Here is a 25,902-nt window from a genome sequence, read left to right on the forward strand (position 1 = left end):
GGCCAGAATCATAAAACAATGGTAAGATTAAGAGCGAACGTAGAATGGCCACTTGACGGAGAAAAACTTGACAGATGACATGTTTTTTTTCGGCTCACATGCATAACTGGTCGGGCTGGTCGACCCAGCGGACAGATTCCTTCAGGCGCAGCGGCATCGCATTTTACGATTGCATACGCGATTGCTCATCTTCCCGCTAACAGCCCAAAAATGCATCCCAAGACGAATTCTTTTATAAATAGCCGACCGGCCATCCGTTCGATCGGCATTTGCTTGTTTGAAATTGGAATCCGGGACGTTGCTTCAAACGAAACGTGTTGCGGTTCCGGCCCCTTTTCCACACACATGTGAGCGGCACGTTTTCGGCGAGTCCCTGACCACTACAGGAAGGTTGCTGTTCGAATATGTAGGAATTTTCCATCAACAGAACATTAGATAAATAATTATTCTTTGAGGACAAAACCTTAACTGTACAAAAAATGAGGCAATTGTTTCTAGAGAGCATTCCTCAACGATTGCGTGGTAATTACATTTTTCATTCACAATTCCTCGAAAAAACGTGTTGATAAAAGATCAATAGAAAGACAGCGGCGTATTGCTTCGTTTAAAGCTTGTTGTTCAGCATGTCGTCTTTAATTTCAACTGCACAACAAACCATCGACGAAACCCTCGTTTTGTTGGAATGTTTCATGTATGTGGACGGCGGTGTAGAGCGAACCCCGAAAAGAACCCCCGTTTGAAATTACTTTAAATTCAACCCCTTCAAGTCCCGCACGGCATGAATTATTCGACGCCCATTCTGCTTTGCCGTTGTTCTGCGTCTCGCGCAATTGTTGCGCATTCACGTGTCAGGTCACGTGTCACGAAGTTTTTATTTCTCCCCATCATCGAGCGCGGACTCGCCATCCCTTTAAGGTTCTCTGCCCCTCTCTCTCTTTCTTTCTCCATCCCTTTTCGGTTCATTTCGATAAATTGAAATCAACCCGCATCATTTGCACGCTGTTTTTCACAGCCACTTCTGCCGATCATCGCCAACGCTTCGACGTTTTCTCTCTGTCCGTCCAATCGGGGCAACCGACACTAAAATGATATCATTATCCACGAGGACGTCAGCCAGCAGCAGTTGTCGACTGGCTGTGAGCCGCCGAGAATTGCTTTTCCCCGGGCGGAATACCAATTTTTCTAAATTAGCTAACCCGCTCTCCGGGAGGACACATGCAGCATAAAGCAGGACCCGTGCCAGTGCGCGCTGTCGGATGGTCGGCTCTTGATTAAGTCCGCTGGGTAATCATCCTTCGCGCGATTGCCACACTGGAGCCGCCCGTAGGCCATTCGAGTTCTATCAACTCCGACGGCCAACTGCTACCCGAGAGATGACTTTTCAATTTCAGTGCTCTGCGTGGGGAGCGAAAATCATGTGGCACCATTTTCCGGGACACACGGACACACTCGATCGGACTAGGAAGCGAAAAGGACTTCGCCGCCCATTTGGTTCTATGTTGGTTTTCGACGAGCACAACGAAGTGTTTGGAGGAGTGTCGAAAGATGCAGTAGAATATAAAAAAGCAGACGCCGCCATTGAAAAACGGTTCTGTTTATGACGAGTGACACGTGACTGGAGTGGAAATTATGTGTGCTGCGTGTCGGCGAAGTGGTAGAATTATCACGGGACTAAAATGTGCACCACCGCCCAGAGGTGCGGGCTTTTAGCGGCGGCCTAGGCTTAGCAGGAGGCGATGTTACGCTCATTCCAGCGTTTACGGTTGTGGTGTTGAAAACTGTTTCGAGAGTGTTACTTTCCAAGCGAATGTTTATGGCTCCCTGGAGATAGATCAGTGGGTTATGGGTTTTCTCGCGCCTGCTTTTTTTCCATAACACCAGCGACATTGTCCTTGAGCAGCACGACCTTCAACATAAAATATGTTTTCATGGAACAGTATTCATTAGAAAAGATGGCAGTGGAACATTACGGAATTCAGGAAAGAATGCTTTTGCCACAATCTTCCGCTACGTTATTGCCACAAACCTATCCTGAAATTAAACAACAACATTAAATAGAATATCCGCGGTCATATCATCACTTGACGGAAGCGTAATGGCTGATCTGTTTGTTGATTGCCGTCGGTAAAATCCGATAGCTCATTTTGCTATCCATTATTCATGGGTGCTCATCGTGTTCAAAGGACTTCTTCTCTAGCTTGGTACCATGATTAGCAATTATAACTCTCAGTTCGATAGTACCACTGACTTGCCTCTGTCCTGTCATCCTTAGGAAATTACCTGAAAGGAAAAGGAAAGTGCGCTTTTCTCTGGCCACTAGAACGCGATCTAGACATCGCTAGGTGGCAGGCCTACTTAGAAATTCAAGCATTCTCATCGGCGAACTGTTTGTTCGCCGTTCGACGATGAATATTTATCGTAGCAATTCTGTCGCGTAATGCCTCGCTGGACGCCTTTAAATCTCGGTATCCGCTCATCAATCATCGCAGTTGGCCGGGGTATTTGTTTTCTCTGCTGGTGACCTTTAGAGCCCAAGATGCTATGCGGGAAGTTTCTTCGAACGATTCGAAACGGATGCCCTTGTGGAACGCAAACGTTCCGGTCGGAATTTCCAGCAAACGCGGTTCCCGTGTTGAAAGATGATAAGCAGCGATGGCAATTGATTTTATGTCGCTTCAAACTATTACCAAACCACCGATCTGCTGGAACGCGAAGGCGTCCACACAACAGCACGTCCCATTACCATATGCCATTCTTGGTAGAGGACCGCTATTGGTGCCGCCCGGGAGGTTAGAAATTGTTTCGTACAGTTCCCGGAAAAGGTTCTCTTGAAAACATCAACAACCTGGAAACACTTTAGTTTTATGTTTACGACACAACAGAGCGACGACGAGCCCTTCTAGGGTCACGTCACCGTTCGATGAGATTTTTATGAGCCAATTGCCGGAGGCTGTGGCCAGCGCACACAAATCGTTGAATGTTTTTGTTACCGAAGATGATACCGTTTGTCGGCGGAAAACGGACCCACTGGAAGCCATTTTTGTTTTCTCATGGTTGCCAGGGAAACTTCCTGCGGTTGCTACGCATTCTTCCTTCGCTGCTTTTGTCGGGCGAATGTAATGAGGCAGAGAAACGTACATTTTTTTTCAGCATACTTTGCGCAATATTTGAGGCCATTTTGACACCAAATGGCGTACAGCAGCAGCGCGTGTTGGCCATGCTGATGTACGGATGAAATGTGTTTAACCATTTTGTTTATTTGAGCTTATTTTTTCTCCGCTTCCTAATGTAACGCAATCCGATGGAGCATATTGCTGACGATTGCGGAGAAATGCCGGCCAAAATATGGTCCAATCTCGTCCAAACCACGGGTACGCATTATAGCGGTTCGTTGCAAATCAACCCAATGCCCCATTTATGGCCTAACGTGGGCGACCCTGACCGCGGAACAGCTTGTCCGGTGCTGGACGAACGTGCCTTATCGACGGGTATGTTGCACATCTGGTGGACTTCGCCCCTTCGAAGGGTAAACTTTAATCCTAACCTAACTGCGAAAAAAGCTCCCTCAACTAGACAAATTCCCCACCATACATCTTCTTTAAGGCACCAGTTTTGCGGCACGGGGAACCAATACTGAACAGGACGAAGTATGTTACTCTAACCCACCGCAGCAGCTTACCGGCAAGGAATAGGTTTCTGTGGTGAACCGAATTCTTTCGCATAAACTCGCTCATCCGAAACACCCAAAAACAAACGAATGGCTGCTGGTTTGTTTGGATGGCTTCCCGGTGTGTTCTGCATAAATCATCTGCAAGAACGCGAATCTTGAGTCTCTGCCGACCCAAGGCAACGCCCAGAGCAACGACGACCGAGGGAAATCGAGCCTGACGGGAACCGTCGCTGCGGTTGTGCTGGTGATGGCTTACGCTAATTTGGAACCATAAAACATTCGGCCACATTCCGGGATAACTCCGGACCACCGCACTACGACGGCTGAAAGCCGAGATGGACGTTTCGGTTTCGCCGGGACCGAATGTGGTTTTGATTTCACAAATATTTTCGCCACAGATCCTCCTCTTCGGATCGGATTGAGGAAGGGCTTAGTGGGCTTCACCGGAAAGATTCTGGGCTCTCGATCGCACGGAGTGGATAAATTCACAACTCGACGGTAAAAACGCACCCATCTCCTCCGCTGTTTCGAATGTAGATGGGCCAGATCCTCCAAACGGTCTCCTTTTGACAATTTTCCCCGGCCAAACAGCATGTCACTTTCAGCAGTTCATCGTTTCGCTCTTCACGGGGCTTCAGTGATATATGGACCAAGGGTCCAGCCATGAGTGAGTTGGGTGCGCGACCAGCAGTTACTTCTTGCTCGGCGCCCTTCTTGCACGGTCAAGAGGTTCTCGGCCTTGGCTCGAGTGGCAAGGCGCGCGGTATCAGGTTTCGGTGCACCGGCAAACCCCACACGGAGCAAAAGGAAGGAGCCACTACACGAGGCTCGACAAGTGGAATACGCCTCTTCGTTTCTTCGCATGTTGTTTCGAAATGTTTAGCATCGCAGTCCCTGACCACTCATTGCGGAGTCCTATTGGAGACAAGTGGAGAAACATATCTCATTCGCTGTAGAAAATTCTGTTCGTCTGTGGCTTCGAATTTCACTTATGTGCGCCCGTTTTGAAGAGGTTTAAAAATGGGTTTCGGTTGAATTTGCGCTCCAGAAACGAGATGCTGTACCCCGAGCCCGGAGTGGAGAAATGAGCATAAATCTGGCTCATGTTGCTGGGCGTCAAATTTTAGAAAAAAAATACACTTTCTATGTCTAAACGATGTTTTTACGCTACTCAAGGTCCCAGGAACTGAAGAAAAACATTATTTATAGACCTTTTGCAACATTTCGTCAAAGAATGTGAACAAGTTAAAGGAAAACAAGAAAAATCGATCCTTGTTTTGAGGACCGTGCAACCGTATGCCAATTCCGATCCAATTCCGAAACCCATCCGCATCGAGCGCCGCACGTTAAACGATCAAACTTTTAAAAACCTCTGCAGAGCTTGGTGAACTTTTTGTTATTAAAGTCACTTACTGGCGAACATAATAATAATCAATCCTCAAATTAGGGTCAATTGCAAAGGGAATATCCCTGCTTCCTGCAGTTGACCGAAACAGTATCTCTGTTTCGCGGAAAGACGGCTAGCCAAATGGCTTTTTAACCCTCGTTTACCCCCAAACTGCTTTCCCCGAAGAGCGCACTTTAATTGTCGCTTTTATGAAAATAAAAACTCCATTTCCGGAGCAGCGAAAGTGACTGCACCTTCAAAGGCCGAAATTACCGAAAGCATCACAAATGGGCCCACAGCACGGCCATCCTTTTCGGTGATAATTAATAATTCATGACCACGACCCACGGGACACGGGCTTTGAAGGCTTTCGAACCCAATGCTGGGCTCGGTAAGAGTGCTGGTCGTTAGACGCAGGGCTCGTGTGGACATCGTTTTCCGTGCCGCTGGCCAGTTATGGTAGTCGGAGCTGGGTCCTGTCCCAATTTCGTGCCTCCCGGGGAAGGGACAGCAGAGTGTTAAGCCTTTCGCGCGCTTTATGCTCCTTCAGGGAGTTTCTGGCCCCGTTCGAGGCAAGACCGCGTACGTCGCGTGCATCCGCGACGGTTTTTCATGCTGGAAAATCAACGACATACATCCTGCAAGCAGGAGCACGATGGACAAAACCACCCGGATGATCCTGGGATGGCGTTTTATGGGCACTTCGCGGTTGTTGAACATCATGCCGCCGCCGCCTGGCCCGAAGTTAGTGTGTTCGTACGCGAAAACGAAAAACAACAGCACCATTAAGCAGCGCCACACGTGTTTACTCGCCGACAGGGCAGAAATTAACAACGTGGCACAGTTCGGCTCCGGCGTGTCGTGAAAATGAGCCGGAAGCCGGTCACGTATGGGTTTTCACGCTTCTACGGTACGTCTCGTTCTCGTTGGCAACGGGCAAAAGGACATTTTTATTGACCATTACCGGAAGCGAGGAGCACAACGTGCGATGGCCTTTCAGCGACATCTGCCTTCCGGCAATTAACGTTTTAGTGGATCGCAACAAAACGCAAGTGCCACAGCATTAGCAAGAAAGCGATTAGTTCTGAAACCCGAAGACCACGCAATACAAGCTTTAAGAGATCTTATCAAGGACCAACAACAGTGCCATACGCAGCGGATTAGCTACTCTTCCAACCAAGAACAAGTTCTGACTTCAACCAATGTGAAAACAATTTCCTGTCTCTTCGTGGCGATAGTTGCGTACGGTCCTTGCCATCGGCCACGGTAAAGTTCAAACATCTTTCCGAAACTCCAATTCACACCAAGAGCACGAGTAGAGCACTATAGAGGCCACCTCCATTCATTTAGGGCACTATCAACAAATGGCCCTCCCGGTTAGCACCATCGGCGAGCACCGAGATTAGTTCCTGAGGACAAACTTTGGCACGAACTCTAGCAAACTGCTTCGACCCATGCTCAAGTCGGTAATTTTTGGTAGAAACTTCCGGGAGAAAATGCAAAACTTTCGTCCACCCCGAATGTTGGCAAAGGTACTTGAGAAGGAGGACAAATTTGATCGTAATGCAAGCCAGGCTATTGTGTTCGACAAATGGACGAGTAAATTTTAATTTTTAAATTTAATTTCGATTCCGAGCCCCCGGTGAAGCAAGTGTTAAGAAACGAAAGCTACAAGGAGCATAAGAAACATCGTGAGAAAATCATTAAAACTGAAATCTTTCGGAATTACTGTCTTGCTGCACGTTCAAGATTCGTCCACTGTGCTGCTACTCCGCGTGAGGCGTTCTTACGAGTCCTCTAATCGAGGCGGTGTGAATTGATGCTAACAGGAGAGATCCACGACCCAGAAGAAGTCCCAGCATACGCTCCGTGCTGTCAGGATCTGGACCGGAGAGGACGCCGAGTCTTTGCGTATGGTGGAAAAATGTGAAACAACGCTGAATAAAACACGATTTTCTCTCACGATTGAAGAACACCCATCGGGGAACTGCGGGTCGGGTTCCAATAAAGGCAGCCAACGCCGCCGGTGGTTGTCGTTAATTATTCAGATGGTCCATCTCGAGACCCGTTCGTGCAGTTGGGCCGCGGAAACGGAACAGCGAAACCGGCAAACAATTGGAGCAATATAAACTATTCAAATCCCATTCTGGCAGCACGGCGCTTACGATTACGAGTCCTCGCTAACAGCCAGGGAATGCTTAATAATTTAATTTTGAAGTGCTTATCCACTTCAACGCTTGGAGCGTCGTTAAAGTAGTTTTAGTAACTTTATTCGAGATAACTTCAAACCATGCAGACCTGTTGACCTCTCAAATACTGATCTGATAACAACGCACTGCACAATAACTCTTGGGAACCGAAACTCTAGGCGGTTTGTGAAATTATAAAAGCAACATTCACCGTACTGGGACCTTAATTAACTGGTGACCTTCGATCCTTCGATTGGCCGCAATTAATTGAGGGCCCGCACAATAGGTTTGCCACCAAAAACAAGACAACATAAATGTGCTTACTTTCCAAAAGTCACACGAAGGGCTGTGAGGCCCTCGAAAGAAGCCAGCGAGAGATCGTTCCGATGATACGGTCCGGTTACTGGAAGAGACTTTGGAACCACATTCCGGCAGCCGTACGTGACCATCTCGAGGAAAAGGAGTTTTCCCGCCGAAGGCGTCGTGTGTGCAGCGAATGAATGTGGGAAAATCCCAATCGATCGGTGGTGGCCGCCCGGGAGAATTCTATTTCCGGACTGCCGCCCCGTAAATCTGTGTGCGGAACGAAATGAAACATTCATCATCCACAATTGTCGCCGGTGGCCATCGCAGAAGGGAACCGGGTCACGAACCGGCCAAAAGCAAAGGCCAGCCTCTTTGCAGGTTCGGCCCGACCTGACCCTTCCCGACCGCCTCATCGCACGGCGGGCAAAAGCCATTCACGATTGGATTTGATTTTCGATGCGCTCGTAAAACTTTGTTGCCATTTTTGTTGCCACACAGGAGAGAGAGACCGAGAAATGAAGCAGATAAATATAAACCTGGCCGAAGGCGACCAGGCGGCCCGGTTCGGTTCCACGTGTGCTGCTCACCTCGCCGAGAGTGAGAGAGAGCCAGTTAGAACGGCCATCATCGAACTGGCAAAACATACGCAATAAAGCACCGAAAATTTACGCTCATGGATTTCTGCTGTCCTTTGGGGGGTGATTAACTACATAAGTAGCTGATTTACGATCAGCAGCAGCGCCAACGGCAGCAGCGAGTCAATCGCGGCGAAACCCACAAACTGGTTAGCGGTGGCCTGTTCCGTGGGGCTTTCCAAACGAATAAAAATCCATCATACTCAACGCCCGCAGCCCACGCACTTGGTCCCCCTCTTTTCTTTTGGTATTTTGATGGCCACGATCATCATAAAACCATGGCGCGAGTTAATGCAGATTATTATGCTGCGAAGCAGAAAGAAGGAAGCCCCAGTTCGAAAGGTCGACTTCTGTGGGAAGGATTGTGAAACCGAGACACCCAACGGCGGATAAGAAAACGTCCCGAAACGCGCCTCCCGAACAAATTACTGTGTGTAAGGTAGTAATAAAAAAGGAAGAATTTCTAGACTTTTCACGCCACAGCAACACGAAAGCCCGCAAGAATGTGGTGCTTCGCCTTGCGACAATGTAACACGCGCCGAGAAGCGATTCGCAACGGAAGGAAGCTCAGCTTCTATTTTTATCACGGCGACAAAACGTCCCAACATGAATACCGTTCCGCTGGCCAGATGAATGATTAGTGCGCATCGCGAAACGCGTGAATCATCGTTCAACAATCTGCCAGAAGCCCAACCAATAGAGCGGTTTGCCACAAAAGGGCAACATTCACGTATGTCCGGGCAGGGCGAATGCAATCCATGCATCAACACGACGTAGAGCCGGACGACGCCGACGACGTGAAAGGAACCGTGACTCATGTGCGAGCATAATCGAACGAACTGGCACTCCACACGGCCGTCTCCCCCCAAGACACTGGGCAACCAATTACCAATAGGCGGCTCTCGGTGCTGGAGTGCCGGCCGGCCGGCCAACGACACCTCCAGAACGAGGCGTTGTTATTTACACTAATTGAAGCGATAAGCGATCGCTGGCGCCCCGGTGAGGGTGTACCGATGGAGTCAGCAAACCCTGTGGAAATTGCACAACGCCGGGGCGTTCAAGACGTTCGCGAATCGTTTAGTTCAAGGTTCACACTAGCGGCCCTGCGAGGCCCCTTGGAACTACAGTGTTGGGATGTGGGGATCATAACCCATAAAAGCTGTCTATCGTCTAGCGCGCCATCTGTCCACTTCCAATCGATGCCAACCTTCCCAGAGAGGCGCTCCGTCCCGTAGCGTTGCGCTTTCCGTAAATGGACATTTCCCCCGTCTGACAAAACGTCATCGAAGGCGGAGCGACGGCGCCACCGAGGGCCACCATTGCGATCGTATTTGTATTCATGCACGGTGGGTAATTAATTTCAGTCCAAAGTTTGAGGTCAGTATGTTGCGTTAAGGCTCCCTTTGCCAGTGAATCCATCCGGTCGAATGGACCGCGAGAAGCATAGGATCAATGAGGTCATAACTCAGTTACGTTTTCTGGCAGCAGCATCCCGATCCATTTTGCAAGATAGTTTATAGGGTGACCCGGGAGACTAGGTGTCAAACCGGATGGCAACTTCAGGTGGCTCACGTTTTAGGAAATTTGTAGCGAAACTTTCACCAGTACGCAGTGCCCCAGCATAGTCCGGGAAGTTGGACAACCTTCTCTAGCTGGTTCGAACTTTATGCGAAGAGCCCGGCCTTAACAGGAGCAGCTTCCGAAAGGTATCGGTCTGATAGATTCCAATCGTATGGGAGTTTGCTGTTCGTGACCAGAAAACCTAAACATCTTTTCGGAATATTTTCCCATTCCTCGTACGTCGTACCATCGAACGCAGACGGACGGTGGAATGGTGGCCATGTCGTACCTGCCCCTGGCGCCATCCTCGAATCGACAGCTAATACACGACGATCTGTTAATGGACCCATATCATGGCGTAATAATCTCATCGATTGCGACCCGATCAATTCCGAAACGTCTCCAAAAACGGTAGTAACGATGAAAGATTGCGCGCGCTCTCTCCCTCTTTCTGTCTTCCTCTTTGGGGACCGGGAAAACATTCCGCTTGGGACAACCTTTTCAGGATGCAAGGATCGACTTCGGGAGGATCGACATTAAGCCGCCATAAATCAGTGTACCTGGTGCCCTGGCCTATCGAGCGCCATCATTACGACACCCAATTACCTGCGCAGGCCGGACAGGTTTCTTCTCATCGCTTTTCTGATCGAATTTGCTGGTCGAAACATTTCCTTTTCTCCGAACTCGCCGTAGTTTGACCGACTGGCGACTTTTCTCGGCAAAAAGGCGTCTTGGTCCGCCTTTTTTCCGACTAACCCGGATGAGCGGCGTATCATAAATTATGAATGTGCATCCCCCGAACGTTCACCTCTGCTCCGTGGATCCGTGGTCCCTAAATAGGGTGGTTTCGCGTTCTCATCCGATTGTTTCGACCGTGAGTTTCACTTTTACTTTGCGCGCTATTTCTTAAGAAAGGCCCCCTTACTGGCCATTCGCAGGACACGGTAAAGTATGGCTGATGTAGATTGTGGCCGAAAGAAATAAAATCTCATCCTAGAGCAGCCCGCGTAGAGTGGGGCCCAATAAATAGGGGCACGTGGAGTAGATCCAGCCATCCGTGAGGCATAAAAATTGCATGGCCTTTGGGAGCTGTACCGTGTTGGGCAGAGTCGGAAATCACACGAATATCCGATAGGTTGATGATACTTTGCTTCCTTCGTGTACCGAGGGGAGATGGAAGATTTATGTGTCGAGGTTAGTGGAAAATTAACGTAATGCGACCCGCACCCAAGATCTGGCCAAGTGTACCGTAGGAGAAGACAACGTGGTAATGGCTGCGAGTTTATTGACAAACAGAACTCCCATTTGTCATATGCGTCTCGGCCACCAACCGAGCTCATAATCAACTCATTCATCCGCGCTTATTAAGAGCGAAAAGTGCTCGAGGCACGTCAGGGAATAAAAACATGAATCCCCTTTCCTTGAGCCACCGGTAGGGGCCGTCCATTTTCATTAACTTCGCGAGTGGCTAGCAATTAAACGTTACTCCCCGATGTAGTCCCGACTGAGAGTAAATAAACCCAATAAAGGGGTTAACCCCGGAACGAAACGGAAAAAGGATACTTATGCTAGCGACCATGAAGTCCTTCAGCTTATTTTAATAAGACCATTTACCATTTCAAGGTGAGTGCGGTTCTGGATCGTTTCGCCTACAAGTCGAGCGAGTGATTTCAATTTTCTCCTCGTCGTCGACGCCACTGGCTCAGCCCCACAAGTGTATGTTTACTTCGCGCTCCTTCGCAACTCATTAGCGACTATCAGTTACGACCGATCGATCGCTTAAAGCTCACGGTGGCAGACTCGCTCGTGCAAGTGTCTGCTGTCTGCTGACTGCTGCTGCCGTCTGTCGGCTGCGTGCGTCTGCCGTAGCCCACTTGAGAACTCGATCTTCGCGACGACCTCTTTGCGGTGCACGATTTGCGATTTGCATCCCCACCATTGTGACATCGACAATTGAAAACCAACAAATCACAAACACCCATCGATCTTGTTCGATCGCTGGATCGGTTGCCAATTATGCAAAGTGGCCCCGCGTGGCATGTCGGTGCAAGCCGGCGGAACCGAGCAGAAGGTCCCAATCTGCATTCAATGAACTCGCTCGCCGACGCCGTGTCGTCGTCAATCTGCATTTACATAGCCAGCTTTGTTCATCTTTCTTGCTCGATCGCCCGTAAATGGTGTTAAAAAGATGCACTGCCGGCGCGCTGATGATGATCGCAGCGCCAAAGCACACACGGGTCCTGTGGCTTCTCCATCTTGTGGGGAAGCGCGAGTCGACGAAGAAGTCGCCCCCGGCGGGTCGAGGTGAAGGGATCATCGATTTATCTTGTACCACCGCCACGGTTGCGGTTGGCTTCTTGTGCACCTCGAAAGATCACTCGCCGGCCACCAGAAGTCGATCACTAAATCATCGAGCGGCCGCGCACCCTCTGGCGTGGTGGTGAACGTGTCTTGAGACGTCTAGCTACTGGCGGGAAGGTTCGCCCGGTTCAAGAATGCACGACGCGCTGCGCTGAAGAACCTGTTCCTGGAAAGGGTACCCAAGGTGTTGGCAGCGGTAGACGACGACGGTGCACGTATGAGAACCGGCAGCCCGACATCGGATCACTGGTGCAAACAGCCCACAACCTGAAGCAGGGATCGCTATTTCTGGGCTCTGATCTCATCTCGCCCGCAAGGTTGTAGACGCGCGTGCCTTGCGCACCGTCGCGGCAGATAGGTGTTGCCTACAGTTGTGGGAAAACGATTAGGCGAAGCCAGGAGACTAGACTTTACACTCAACGATATCAAAATTGATACGTGACGAACCCTGATAAATAGGTTCGCCCTTGGAGCCTTTGTCTAGGGCGATGACGACCTCGGGTTCCTCAACTGGTTTCACGAACCGGATACCCAATAACAACAACCTGTAAGGAACTTTGGCACCGCGAGAACAAAATGTCCATCTGTGAAAGGATGAAAGTACAGATTGCTTTCCCTCGAAATAAAAAGTATGGTAAACATTTTTCTGAGGATGGTGTTGCTCCGAAACACATGTGCGGCCATCATCCATTCCCAAGCTATCGCCGTGTCTCGCGTGCCACCTCGCAGAAAACGATGCGTAATTGAAAATAATTGCATGGTATTAAGCAACACAAAATTACCATTTCATGCCACAAACCTTTTGGGGCGTCCGTGGACTTCCTTCGTTAAGAAGGGGCGTGAATCCGCTGTATCGTTTGCAAGGAAGAGTTATTCTGCGCCCCGGGAACTGCTGATAGTCTGCTTGCTTGCGCCTGAATTGAAGGTTTTGCCACCCTCCAAGAGGTTGCGCCCTTGCCTAAGGGAGTCTTAACCCCGGGAAAGATTCACTCTACGGGAAAGGGCGCAATACGAGAAACGATACACACGCTATCTTGGCCACGAGCAGAGAGAAAGTGAGCATAAATGAAACTTACGACGCACAGCTTCACATTAATTCGCTCGGTTTGGCTCATCTTCCGTTCGCCTGAAATATCTGCATTCATCCGATCGTTCTCTGCTACGCCCAGCAAATTTGTGTGAATATCCTTTTTTTGCGCTTCTGCGTTTACCGGTAGCAACTGGTTGGTTGTTTTTTGATATTCCGTTATAATTTGTGGGCAATGTAAGCAATTACTTTTTACTGTGCCTTTCGGTGCATATCTCACGGCCTACTCCGTGTGAAGTTTCTTGTAAACCAAGTTCATAAAACATGTGTAAATCCAGTGCCAGCTACGATAACCGAGGAAACAGCAATCATTGAATGCAAAACTGCTGACTGTGCTGAGCGAAGCGAAAACATTATTTGGCTTCCAATGCTAGACTGCTAGATAAGGAAACTATGGACATAATTTTCTTTTCTCTTTCGTAAAACATTCTATAACTGTTGCGCTTGAAGCTACACAGCAGAAGATTCTTCTCTGGAGCGTCACAAGCCGCCAATGCTGGCGGCACTTTAACCGAATCGTGCTTTTTATGACTGCCGGAGCCACCGAAAACCTACTGCGGGTCTTCGACAGCGACCGACTGTGAAGATGAAGCCAATTTCGAGCTCATTAGCACCCGTGGTAGGGCAAGAAATAAAAATGGAATAATCTACACGCCAGCAACAGAGCATCAGCAGCTATCGAAAGGCAGCGAAGAGAGTTCGTTAGATGTGTGATAAAATTCAACCGTAAATCGTTAGAACGAAGAGTAAACGAAGTTAGGGATGGGACCCACCCAGTCGAGCGATGACCTCCGCCAGTGGCTCGCGGACTAGACGACGAAATATCAAGAAATGGAAGCGTGGTGATAGATATCTGTCGACTTACCATCAGATAAGCACAACTCCAGACGTACTTCGAGAAGCAAGCGGCGTTGGAATCAGAATGACGGGCATGGTTTGAATGACATTGTCACAGCTTTCCGCTGCCAACTTGTATTCAGGATATCTAAACCGCTGTCAAACGAGTCATTTGATTTGGAATAAATAAACCATCCAAAAAACGTAACAACTATCATAGAGCCAAAGCTGGCTTAGATTAGGAATGAAGTTTAAAAAGTGAAGGTGACACTGACAGTCTTCGAGTTGACGGATTAAAGAGTGGATTAAAGAGTATTATGAATCTGTTGTGGTACCATTCTTGGAATTGTTCTGCCTCCAGTGCCTGGCTTTAATAAAAGCGAGATGACTTGCGCGACTCCGTAACTTCCTTTTATTTCTGTCTAACAATTAAAACCCTACAAAAGCATAAGAACGCCTTCCAGCACCAAATGCTGAATCGTAAAAAAGGAATCCGCGAGCGTATCCTTCTCCATCTTGGCGAAGGATGAATAATGTAGCGTCTAACAGCAACAAAGGAAAGAAGCGCAACACATCGCATTCGGATGTTCTGCTGCATTATGGGTGAAGTCGTAATTTTCGCTCGACAAGAATTCATTATTTCCTCTTTCTCGGTGGTGTTCTTTCAGCGTTCAGCCACCGTCATCTCTGGCTACCATCCGAAGAAAAGTTATTATGCACCGACGGGAAAGAACGACAAATAAACGCAGGCACACACACTCCTTGCAGACGCCAACCGAGGGCCTAACGGCGGCAAAGGGCCTTTTAATTAGCAGTTTGGTTAATTTAACCACGAGAGAGCAGAGCCGGCGAAACCGGAATATGATCGCAGGGAATTGCTGCCACATTCGAATGACAATCCAAAAGATAAGGCGGCTATCGATCGGGTGTCTCGAGGAGAAGGAGATTTTCTCGGTTCGGTTTATCACTGTTTCCGCTATTAATGATGATTAGTTTTTTACTGCTTATTGGAAAGGTTCCCCGGTCCCGGTGCTTCCTGTGGAAAATATTGTGTAGTATAAAGATGATAGTAAATCTCATAATTGGATACTGAAAAGATAATAGGGATTTTGCAACATCTCTTTCGCATCTAGCAGTTCTTCATTTCCGAGGATTACCTGCAATCGGCGGGACCAAATAAGTGAGAAATAAGGAAACAAGTTTTCTTCATTTTCAAACTTTTTTGCATTCCGTGCACACGTTCGTCTAAATCCACCAAGGTGCAGACTGAATACGTAGACGGAACGAAAAAAATTCTTGCCAGCACCATAAGGTCCGGAAGGGCTTTTCGGGCATCTATCTCTATTCGGGGTGCATTCTTATTTCAGCACTGCTGCTGCTAGAATGTTAACCAAAGCTTCCGCTGTCTCCCTGGTTGAGTGCATTTTTTGTGTGCCCAAACTACACGTTCTGGAGAGGCGCGAGATGTAGAAAGATGGCTCCACGGAGGGCTACCCGTTGAGGTGATGAGTTCTCGACGCCAAGCAAAATACCTAGAGAACGTTCCAGCAGCTAGCTGGCGTCAAAGGGCACGACCGTAGCTGTCACCTTTTCTGGCATCTATTCCCCATTCTCCTAACTCTGCTACCATTCCATCTTTAAGTCTACGAAAGTACGCATTTCTTTCGGTACACGTGATCTGCCATAGGAAGGGCCAGTGAGATGGTGTAACTGAACGCCAAAGCATTCGAAAAATCGTGCTGGCCCCGCGAGTTGGTTGGTTGGTCAGTGAGTTGTTTTTTTATTGTTAAACCTTTCACAGCCACAGGCCACCGTGAAGACCGGCCAAACCGGAGTGCACGGAGCCTGGAAGAAATTAAGCTCCAAAACGAGCGCGAGAGTCTACAGGTCGGTGTACAGGAAGGTCAAAAGCATGCATCGTCGGTGACCCGCACGTTCCCTGTGACCACCGATCGATATCATCCACAGTCTCAGGCCGGGATTTTCTTGGAAACCCACAAACGAAGGTGTGCCGCCACTATTCTCTGATTGATTCGATATCGCTCGAAAGGGGCAATACTTCGAAGCCACACGACTTACATCACCAGACCCCGTTGTGTACCATCATAGGTAAACAACAACAGAAAGCCAGACGCGATGCTTTCGATACACAACAAGATGGTTTCGATAAGCGCAGGGCTTTTCGCCACACTAATGGGCAGTGATCCTCGGTTTGTCCACGGGGAAATCGGAGGTCAGCGGCGATCTGCTGTGAGCGCAACGTTCGGGCCACCCTCCAGCCGACTACTCGACTCGTTAACGAGCAGCAATAACAATAGACGAACAAATTGTAAAAATCACCACTCGGGGCCAAAGAAAGTTGTTTGCGCGCCGGTTGGCCGTCGACAACAAACAAGCGTGGAAGGGCGCGGATCTTCTTGAAGATGTTTATTTTTGTCCATTCCGTCGAGAGCTGCGACGATGATGCTTCTGTTCTGGTCCTCATTTCTTATGCTTTTCCCTTACTATCTCCCTGGCACGCTATCGGGCGGTAGAATTTAATTAAAACGGAGACAATGCCGTCGCTGAACGGTAGCCGACTGGTGCGTTTAAATGAGTTATGCTTTCACCAAATATGCTTGATTATGAACTGCTGAAAAGATGCCAGATGCCATAAATATAATCGGAATCGGGTCTCGTTGGTGGAATTTTAGGAAAAGGAAAAAAGTCCAAATGTGGTTTAGAAAACCACATATTTAACCTACCGCACGTCGAAATCCAAACAAATAGCGCCCTTGGCGGCAAGCGACCGAAACGGAATTCTACGGAAACCTTCAGCCCAAAACATCTCATGTGGCCCGTGCGCCACATGCTTGCTTGGAATCATCCTCGAAGTCGTTCCGCGGACACCAACAGCCGATTGCGAGAGCGACTACGAAGAAAAAAGCCAACCAAAGAAGGGTCCAGTAGCATCGGAGATCTGTCCTTTCTTCTTCTGGAGGAATCGCTTTAACCTTTGGGCTTTGGTGCCATGCCGCTCGTTAGACGTCATATTTAAACTGTCATATTAAAAACGACAATATTAATGAAAAAAAGGAACACACACGACGCCGTACAGTGCGGCAGTTTGCTTTATTCGATCCACCATGTTTTTGTCATTCTAATTTAAACATAAATTGTCAGCTCAACTAGCAAAAGCTTTCGGGATGCGCACCCACGTCCTACCGAAAGAGGCCCGTATTTTGGGAGCGTGAAAAGAGAGTGAGACCATCACAAATCAATAGCACGCCGCTTATTGTGTATCACACAGAATGACCTGCCACAATGTGGGATCTCTTGGGAGACCCATTGGGAGGCAACACAGTTGCCACATAAGATATAGGCCGAAAGGAAAGGGAACCATCCGAAACGCCACGGTGGTCGCTTTTGGTCGCTCCACAAACAACGATCGTCCATAAATCATTAGGTGGTTGGGTTCGTATAAAAATGTCCCCAAGTGAAATAGCGGCGGCATAAGTTGTCGTATCTTCACCATATTCGGGCAGGGAAGCATACGATTAATGTCGGTCCGATCTGGAACATAAAAAACATAACGTCCAACAAGCAGACGGTTGATAAAAGATAATTAAGCGACAAGAAACGACGTTAATCGAAACCGAAAGGCCATGTTTATAAAAACGTTGTTCAGAGAAGACACGTGTTAGAATTTGAAGCTAACCGAACAGCGGTGACCAGAGCCGTGAACGCGACACAGAAACCAATCGCACTGAAAGTACCGTAAGCTATTTGTCCGTACGAAATGCTGTGAAATCGTAAAACAACCACCAAACGGGGGGTGGTTTCCGCCTCAATAAACGATTGTAAACATGACAACATATACCCTCCGACGACGGCGGTCGGACCAGACATGATGGGAAAATATGGCCGACGGCAAGTGCATCGTGTCGCTGTGGAATGCATGTATATCCACAAGGAACCGGGGGTCTACTTGGCAGACCAAAGTGGAGAGCGCGTTTCCGCAGCGGCTCAACGGTCCGTTGGGTTTCAAAAAGCACCTCAAAGACGGAGCGACAAAAACGACACAAACGGGTTGACACCTAAAAACGCAAACAAACTAAAAACGCGGCCCCGGGAAGCCCTTATAAAACGAAACGAATCTCCGACAGGGGTCAATATTTGGTGACAGCGATACAATAACGCGACGATATTCATCCGTCACCTTATCGCCGGGTCCGGGTTCCGGCTGTGAATCGGGAAGGTGTGATCGGATCGGTTTTGGGGACCGAGAGCCATCAGCCGATGGGGGTAGCAAGTGAGTGAGAGTTCCATCATGTGGTGTCCTCCATGCCACATACGGGCACAACATAAAACCACCAGCATAAGGGGCAGAAAAGTCAAAGTCAAGGCACGTCCATTAGGAGGGCCATTTTTTTCTCCAGTGAGCGATAGCCGCATATAGTCCGTTTAAATCGAACGGACGTGTGGTATGCACATTCGGAGCTCGAAAGTTAGATTTCCAACCGGGAAAAGGTGGCACCAAATGAGGAACGGGCAAACGGGCGACTGACTTGGGGACGTATCGGGGAGTTACAGTCTTGACGTGTCACGGAGTGTGCATCGTGAAATCCAGAGTTTGGCACTCCTCCGTATTGATCCATATTTATTTTGTTTTTTCTTTTCTTCCTGCGATCATGTTTCATCCCCGATATCGTAAGCCGATGATTTGTTATTTTCGATTCCAGATCCTTTCGTCGTACACTTTTCCTTTCGGAAGCTATCAACTTCGTTCAAATAGAAGTTCAAAAGTTTCCTCCCTTTCCCGTTGTGGCATTTGCTGGGACGAAACGAAAGTCACCTATATTAAACACCGGATCCGAATAACGACACAAGATCCGGCAAACATTCCGAGCGTCGTAACGCTTGGAAAAATTAATTCACTTCCAAGGGGGCCCTTTTCTGCGGCACACCAAAAAAGAACACAACTTTATCAGCAGCCAGCGACCGATACCCGTTTTTCTCGGAACGGAAAACCACGTGGGAACTAGTTAGGAATTGTGGTTCCGTTATCGATTTATGTTGTTTGTGAAAAGTTCACGGCTCCACTGATAAGCCACCATATGCGGTGCCACGGTTTGTCAAGTGTGCCGATAAGAAACGGTTCGGTTCTGTAACGAGGAAACGAGTGGATTAGTACGGAACGCCTTCGACCGCGACCAGCGGGTTGCATCACCAGAATGCAGCCCAAATGTTGCGAGTAATCATCATCAATTTTATTTTTTCACCCGTAGATTGTGGGATTATCCGGTACCTGGCATACACATGCCACGGGAAGCACCGAACCGGGTCACCTGACTCTGATTGGTGGCAAAAGCTGCCGCACCCTGGGTTAGAACTTGATTACAGGTTTGGCAAAACACCGCGTTCGCTTTTGCGCATGAAAGCTTCTTTTCTGCACCACTTACTTTCTGATGGCTCGGAACGGAAGTCAGCGTGAGAGCGTCGCGAAGTTCATCGACGCTTAAAGTGCTCGAAAGTGCCCTTTGCTTCTCGTTTGTCCTTCCATCGGACCACGGCAATGAGGGGTTTTTTCTCCCCCTTTAATGGCTTGGTCCTTTTGCCACATGAATTGGCTTTAGGAAGTCACCGGTACGGAAGGTCCCCCAGCCACACGGAAGGCAAGAGCAGGACCGAACGGTTCCTAATCCCGTATATCCTCATACTTAATTCAAGCCACTTCGGCTCTCGCTTACCGATACGAGCCGGTACAAGGCAACTTTCGTTGCCTTGGTCCCGGCGTAATCGGCAGCAGTTCCGGGTGCGGTCGCAAAAAGGTAATTTCGCTAAATTCTTTGCAGCACCGGATGGTCCGGATGGTCCAACTTCACGATCGAAATAAACAAACCGAAAGAAACTTGAAATCGACTCCCGGGAAATCATATCCTAGGCGCCTTCCTTCGAGCTCATGTTATCGATTTTCCTGTGATGTTGCCGGGAACCGGCATTTCGGCTTAACGGTTGTAACGACGATGGGTGAATGGGGCGTTGCCGCTACAGAGCATCTGTTGCATCACTGGATCCGGGACATGTGTCTGGTCCCTAGCTCCATCGAAGCCCACGGGCCATGCCAGGTGAATAACACCGTGGGAAGTGAGCAGTTCTGTCGCTTGGTCAAAAAGCTTACCGCAGGACATGGGTGACAGTGTTTGCTCACAATAAAATATGCATCCAATGCTAAAAAGAACACACAGGAGCACTTAAAAAGGATGACGTGAAATATCATCCTGTGGAGACGCGAAAAAATGGATCTGGTAAATGTGAGGATTCGAATTCACGTACCTGATTGGAACCCGCACCGGGGGGCTGTTGCACTTCCGGCTGTTCCTGTGGTTCCGTCATTTCCGATGGTTCTTCCTCCTCACCTTCTTCTCCGTCTGCAACCGGCGGTACAGTGTCTGTGAGATTATCCCCTTCGGTTGTTCTATTGTCATCGGTTCCGGGACCTTGCCCCTCCTCTTGGCAGGGCTCTTCCAAATCGTCCGCCATCGCCAGCAAATGGTCCAGCGACGGGCGCACCGGAAACACACTCCCGGTAGTCAATGAAGGTGGATCCATTCTGGTCTAGTAGGCAGTGCACTCTGACGTATCCCTCGAAACACACCGCAGCTCTATGTCATGGTCATCTTCGATTCGTTCAACAGATGATTACATAATTGAGTGTTGCAAAACGCGCGCGAGATAGAACTAAGAACCTTTGATTGTGACTCCTGATATCTCACTGAACACGTTACGAGCAAACTCGTTTAGAAACATTTCCTGTTTTGCTACGTGTATTCGCGAAACGTACACCAGGCTTTCCCGGACCGACCGAGGAACAACAGGCCGCGGAACAGAACTCAATTACCTTGCGTATCCGCCCCTCAGCCACAATTAACGCAAGGGACCTTTGAAGAAAAAGGTTTTTGCTTTTCCGCGTACCCTTAAAAGGTTTTCACCGTGGCGTGGTCCACGAAAATTTATGGCAGCTTGCAGAAGCGCGAACGCACACATAAACACACACAGATACACAGACACGCGCGCGCGCTACGGACCACTACGAAAAGCGGGTTGAGCCCGCAGTCTGGCGCACTAGCGCGGGCGAATGAAAACTTGACACTGCAAACCGAGTAGTATCGCTGCAAGCCAGACTCCGGCCAACATTGAGAATTTCACCATGACAGAATGCTCGGGTTCTCGTCGTCGCTGGTGGCGTTCGGCTCAACATCCGAACAGCCGGCTATCTCGATGGGCCGGTCGCCCTTTACTAGCGGCCACCAGCGATCAACCGACAGGATATCATCCGCTCAGTGCCCCGCCAGCGTACGGCGTATGTGTAAGGGAAATTCCGGAAGGATGAGTGACAAACAAACGAAACAGAATGAATGTGGACACATGCGCCACCCAACACTGCCTCCCAGAGGCCGCTGCAAAACTAAACGTAGTAAACACTACTCAAACAATTTAACACCGCAAAAAAGGACACACTTTCACGTCTACACTGTGCTTTTATCGACGCTGTGTCCTTTGTACGTGCCTGTGTGTTTGTGTAGCTTGAATGGAAAGCACGGTTAGCTGGTCCTCGGAAGCTAGTACCGTCCGAGTGACTGTGTCACGCGAGATAACAAAGAGACGGCACGGTGTACCCGGTACGTCATCTCTCTCGGTTGATTACCGGTGTTACCGTCGTTCGCCCGGTCCGTTCGGGCAATTTCGTTCTACCGAGCGTGGAATTCCGTGATTCTGACGGAGGTACCAGCTTCATAAAGGAGCATTCATTTTCATTCATTCGCTAACGTTCCAGCGGTAAAAAGGACACTACAGCAGGCAGCATCAACGACGTAGTGTAAACTGCAGTCATTTCTCTCAGCGTCCCGGGCGATCACGTCACGGTGACGTCAGTATGGGTTGGCCGCCATGGGAAAATGAACGAAAGAAGGGTGAAAACAGGTGGTCGGAGTGGGTGATGGTCCAGTGCGCGGACCGTTACGGCGATACAGAATACGCAATGAGCCGCCGTCGCGTTCGATGAAGGCCATCGTCGTTTCGTGCGCTTCGTCCGCCGGCACATCCTTGGCGTTCACTTTGGAGGACTTCGGATGAACAACACAGTCCGTTGCTGCCCTTCCTCAACATATTGCTACACGTCCGTCGTTTGATGATGGCGACCTCCCTCATATCCTGCGGCGGCAGGAAGTCTTGCTCGCGAGTACTCAAAGCTTGCACTAAAATTGCATACAAGAACCATTGTGAATAACGATACCGCTAGATGGCGCTACGCTGCCGAATCAAATTTGACCGTTAGCGTTCGTTCTAACCGTTCGAATGAAATGTCGCTCGTTGCCGATTCGTGCAACAGCGCGCTCATGCACAGAGAACAGTAATTGCCCGTGCGTAAGAAGCAATCTTGACAGAAAATGCAGGGACAATCGAGGGCACTGCATCGGATAAATTGGTCTTCCTGTTCAACGAGCGTCTCGCCACAGAGAAAGCATCGCACTGGATCGCCTAATCCCAGTAGCTTTCGACAGAGCCAGAAACGGTTGGTTTTCGCCCTTAAAATAGCCTTCCAAGAATCCTTGGCTCGATCTCCGAGCGGCTTCGACATGCCAACAAACCGTCTAAAAAGCTTCAGCAGATTTTCTCTCTTCATCCTGATGTCATTATGCAACCAAACAGCTCGGACGCGAGCTCGCTCGGGATAAAAATGCTGCATGATCAACTGACGAACGCGCAGTCCATATGGTTCGAGGAAAGTAAACATCCAACATAGAGTCAGTAGTGCCAGGATTTCGACGTATCTTCCGAAACGCGGTGATAACGCTTCTGGAATGCACTGAGAAGGATCGATGACGGTTCCGTTCACTATCGGATCAAATGATCGTACGATGTCACGCAACGTGTCCGCCAGAATACCGTCGCCCCGCACGGCTACCCCAACGCTCACAAAGCTTGACCCATTGACATGATCCGATTCTTGGTGCATAAATTGTTTGATGAGCGTCAGTAACCAGTAGAGAGCATAATCCGAAAACAGCTGACAGATAATCTGTACTGTTGAAATAATTAGAAATGTGGCTGACTTTGCTATTCGAAGACGTTCTTTCCATGTGAGATGCAACGAACTCAGAGGTACGTAACGGTGGCGTTCTTTGCGAGTCAGCGGAAGTAATGGCTCCACATTCAACTCTCCGCGCCGCTTTTCTATTTCGTAAAACTCTTTCGTTAAGAAAATGTTATCAAATTCGTCTCTCTCCAGAAAGGCTTCATGGTATTGAATTGCTCTGACAAATGGTGGAAAAACAGATAATAGTATCGGAACATTCCATATTTTGGAAACTACACGAACCTGATTAGAATGCAAATGAAGAATCCACTGGTGACCACTCCTAGCAAATTGAATGTTCTTCGAAGCGGCAACGTACGCTGAGCAATCTCGGCCCTAATATCGGCGCTTATTTCCGCAAACGATTTTGATGCGTTCGTCGAGAAGTCGTACGCATGATCGTACTCTACCTTGACCCGAAACAGATCTTCCATGTATTGCATGAGCTGCTGAATGCCTAAACCGATAAACCGACTGTAATGGCAGAAGCTTCATGGTCGGGTTGGTTTACCTTGCTCTATTTCTTCGACGACACTATCGCTCACGAAATCGATCAGCTCACAGAAATAGTCCACCATGGTGGCACCGTAACAGATCGATTTGGCCACTTGCGTTACTTCACACAAAAAGTCCATGCTTCCCATTTCTTCCTTACAGCCGTCGATCGTTTTATCAAGAGAATTGAGGCACCGTTCGGAAGGGCTTCCCAGCTGGTCATTGCAGATCGCTACCACATCTCGTAGCCAATCGTAGGCCCTCTTGATTGAGTGTACTGCAAACGCAAAACAGAATAGGATGTTCAATCATGGTAAGGAACATCTCAGGCACGTACGGATTCTTTTCACCAGTTTTAGTATCTCCATCAGCGTCTGTTGGACCTTCATGAACGATCGTTCGACCGTCTTCAGCGTACTATCGATAATCTGTTTCATCGCCCGGAAGGGTACCTTCAGCGCTTGGACCGTTTCCCGGATCGCTGCTTTAAGTTGCTGCTGAGTGCAACTCAACGTTTCCCCCAGCACTTCCACATTCCGCATCGTGTTTGCGGTAGGTCCACTTACGGTCAGCAGGAAGATGTAACCGATCAGGGCGGCGCGTCCCCGTTTGCTTAGGAACTGGGGAACAATCAGGACAGTAACGCACCGGGCGCACTTGCTGCGAGCCAAACAAAAGATGGCAACAACGAGGTAGCACGCACTAAGCAACCATTGACCACGGGGTTGCAAAGAAAACTGCCGTATTATGAGCACATTCACGATCACCGTTTGCACGACCCCGAGACCGAGTATTCCAGTGCAACGTCGCCACATTGCAGCACATCACAAGAACACATTAGATTGTCCCGAAACGAAAAAACGAACTACAAGCGAACGCGATCACGATAAACACAACGTTTAGTTACTGCCAACTGTCTTCTTGAGATTCCAACCCGATACTAGATGCTTGGTAATCTCTGAACCCCGAGATATAAACACCAGCATCATGTTGACAAGCAAGCTCTGGAGCTCGGCACATAAAACAAATCAAATCAGTTTCGTTTGGCGAACGCCGAGCCGGATTTTGTTTTGTTTTTGGGAACGTGCGGAAATTCGCGTTTTGTGCTTCGTTTAACGATGGCGTATGTGTGCCAGCTCTAGAGTACTGAAGAATTACAAAACTACCTTCCGATAACGAACGCGGGGAAGCATTTCGTCCGCGAAAAGCATACGCGCTTAGTGAGCAGGATGGAGGTTGATATGATCCAGAAACCGGCCCTGGCGGTCGACCCACCCGACGAAAACTTTGATCCGGATCAGACACCGGAAACGGGGGAACAGTATCTGCAAAAGGTGATGTACGAACGCGGCCAGTGCCCGATGGTGATGGTGGCAGCTAAACCACAATCTTGCGGCGTAGAGAAAACGCTCTCCGGGATGGCCGCACTGCCGCTGGTAAGTGGTGCCTAGCAAAGTGCTGCATATTGATCGCTCACCATGCGTTGTTTTGTAGGATCCGGTGAAAAATTCGGCACACCAAGCATTGATGCCGACCAAGGAGTGGGAATCGATGCAGAACAAAAAGTTTTCGGAACTGCGCGATACAATCACGGCGTACCGCGTCAGCCCGCAGTACGATGAGAACCTACAGCGCACGCACGTTTTTCTCAACTTCGAAGACCGGAAGCAACTGCACGAATACTGCGCCAACAATCTGCCGTACGTTCGCATTCTGCTCAGCATACCGCAACGCAACCTGGAGATTCTGCTCGAGTATCTGCACGAGTGGCTGCAAGAGTCCGAACTGGCGGCGGAAGGCAATCGATCGGTCACTTCGCAACAGGACGAACCGTCGTCTGACCAAGACCTGGTCGGTGATGCCACCAGCTCGGTGACGACCACGGCCACGAAACAAGCACAACGGGGCCCCCGAAAAGATTGGATCACTCAATGGATCTACGCCATTCTGTCCTGTTTGATAAAGCCCCTCGAACCGTACATACACAGCGTACTGCGCGATATTGCGAAAACCTGCATTACGGTGCGCAACGAGCTACGCCAGGAGGACGAAACGAAAGTACTGCCGCTCAATCTGCTGATTAGCATTATTTCGAAGAACTTTAATCAATCCGATCTGGCCGACAACGTTGTCTGAGCGGTCCCATCGGGAAATGGTGCGGAAACGTGATTTTTCCTTTATAAACGCTACTTTATACATAAAAACATGTTAGAGAATAGAACTGAGAAGATGCATCAACACCGCGGGACACGTTCGC

General features: G+C 49.0%; 2 protein-coding genes across 2 annotated transcripts in view; one reads left to right on the forward strand and one right to left on the reverse strand.

The window, feature by feature from the left end:
* The window catches only part of LOC131208997 (breast cancer anti-estrogen resistance protein 1), an 88,545-nt gene extending 67,922 nt beyond the window's left edge, over window positions 1-20,623 (reverse strand). Inside the window, exon 1 of the mRNA XM_058201995.1 lies at window positions 20,348-20,623. Within this exon, the coding sequence (XP_058057978.1) occupies window positions 20,348-20,623 (276 nt within the window). The remainder of the gene's footprint in view (window positions 1-20,347) is intronic.
* A 4,075-nt stretch (window positions 20,624-24,698) lies between these two features.
* LOC131216435 (protein Gemin2) lies at window positions 24,699-25,847 on the forward strand. Its single transcript, XM_058210926.1, has 2 exons — window positions 24,699-25,081; window positions 25,140-25,847. The coding sequence occupies exons 1-2, from the start codon at window positions 24,875-24,877 to the stop codon at window positions 25,779-25,781; spliced, it is 849 nt and encodes a 282-aa protein (XP_058066909.1). The 5' UTR covers window positions 24,699-24,874; the 3' UTR covers window positions 25,782-25,847.
* The last annotated feature ends 55 nt before the right edge of the window (window positions 25,848-25,902 follow it).

The sequence above is a fragment of the Anopheles bellator genome, chromosome 1 (assembly GCF_943735745.2).
Source record: "Anopheles bellator chromosome 1, idAnoBellAS_SP24_06.2, whole genome shotgun sequence".
Classification (NCBI taxonomy): Eukaryota; Metazoa; Arthropoda; class Insecta; order Diptera; family Culicidae; genus Anopheles; species Anopheles bellator.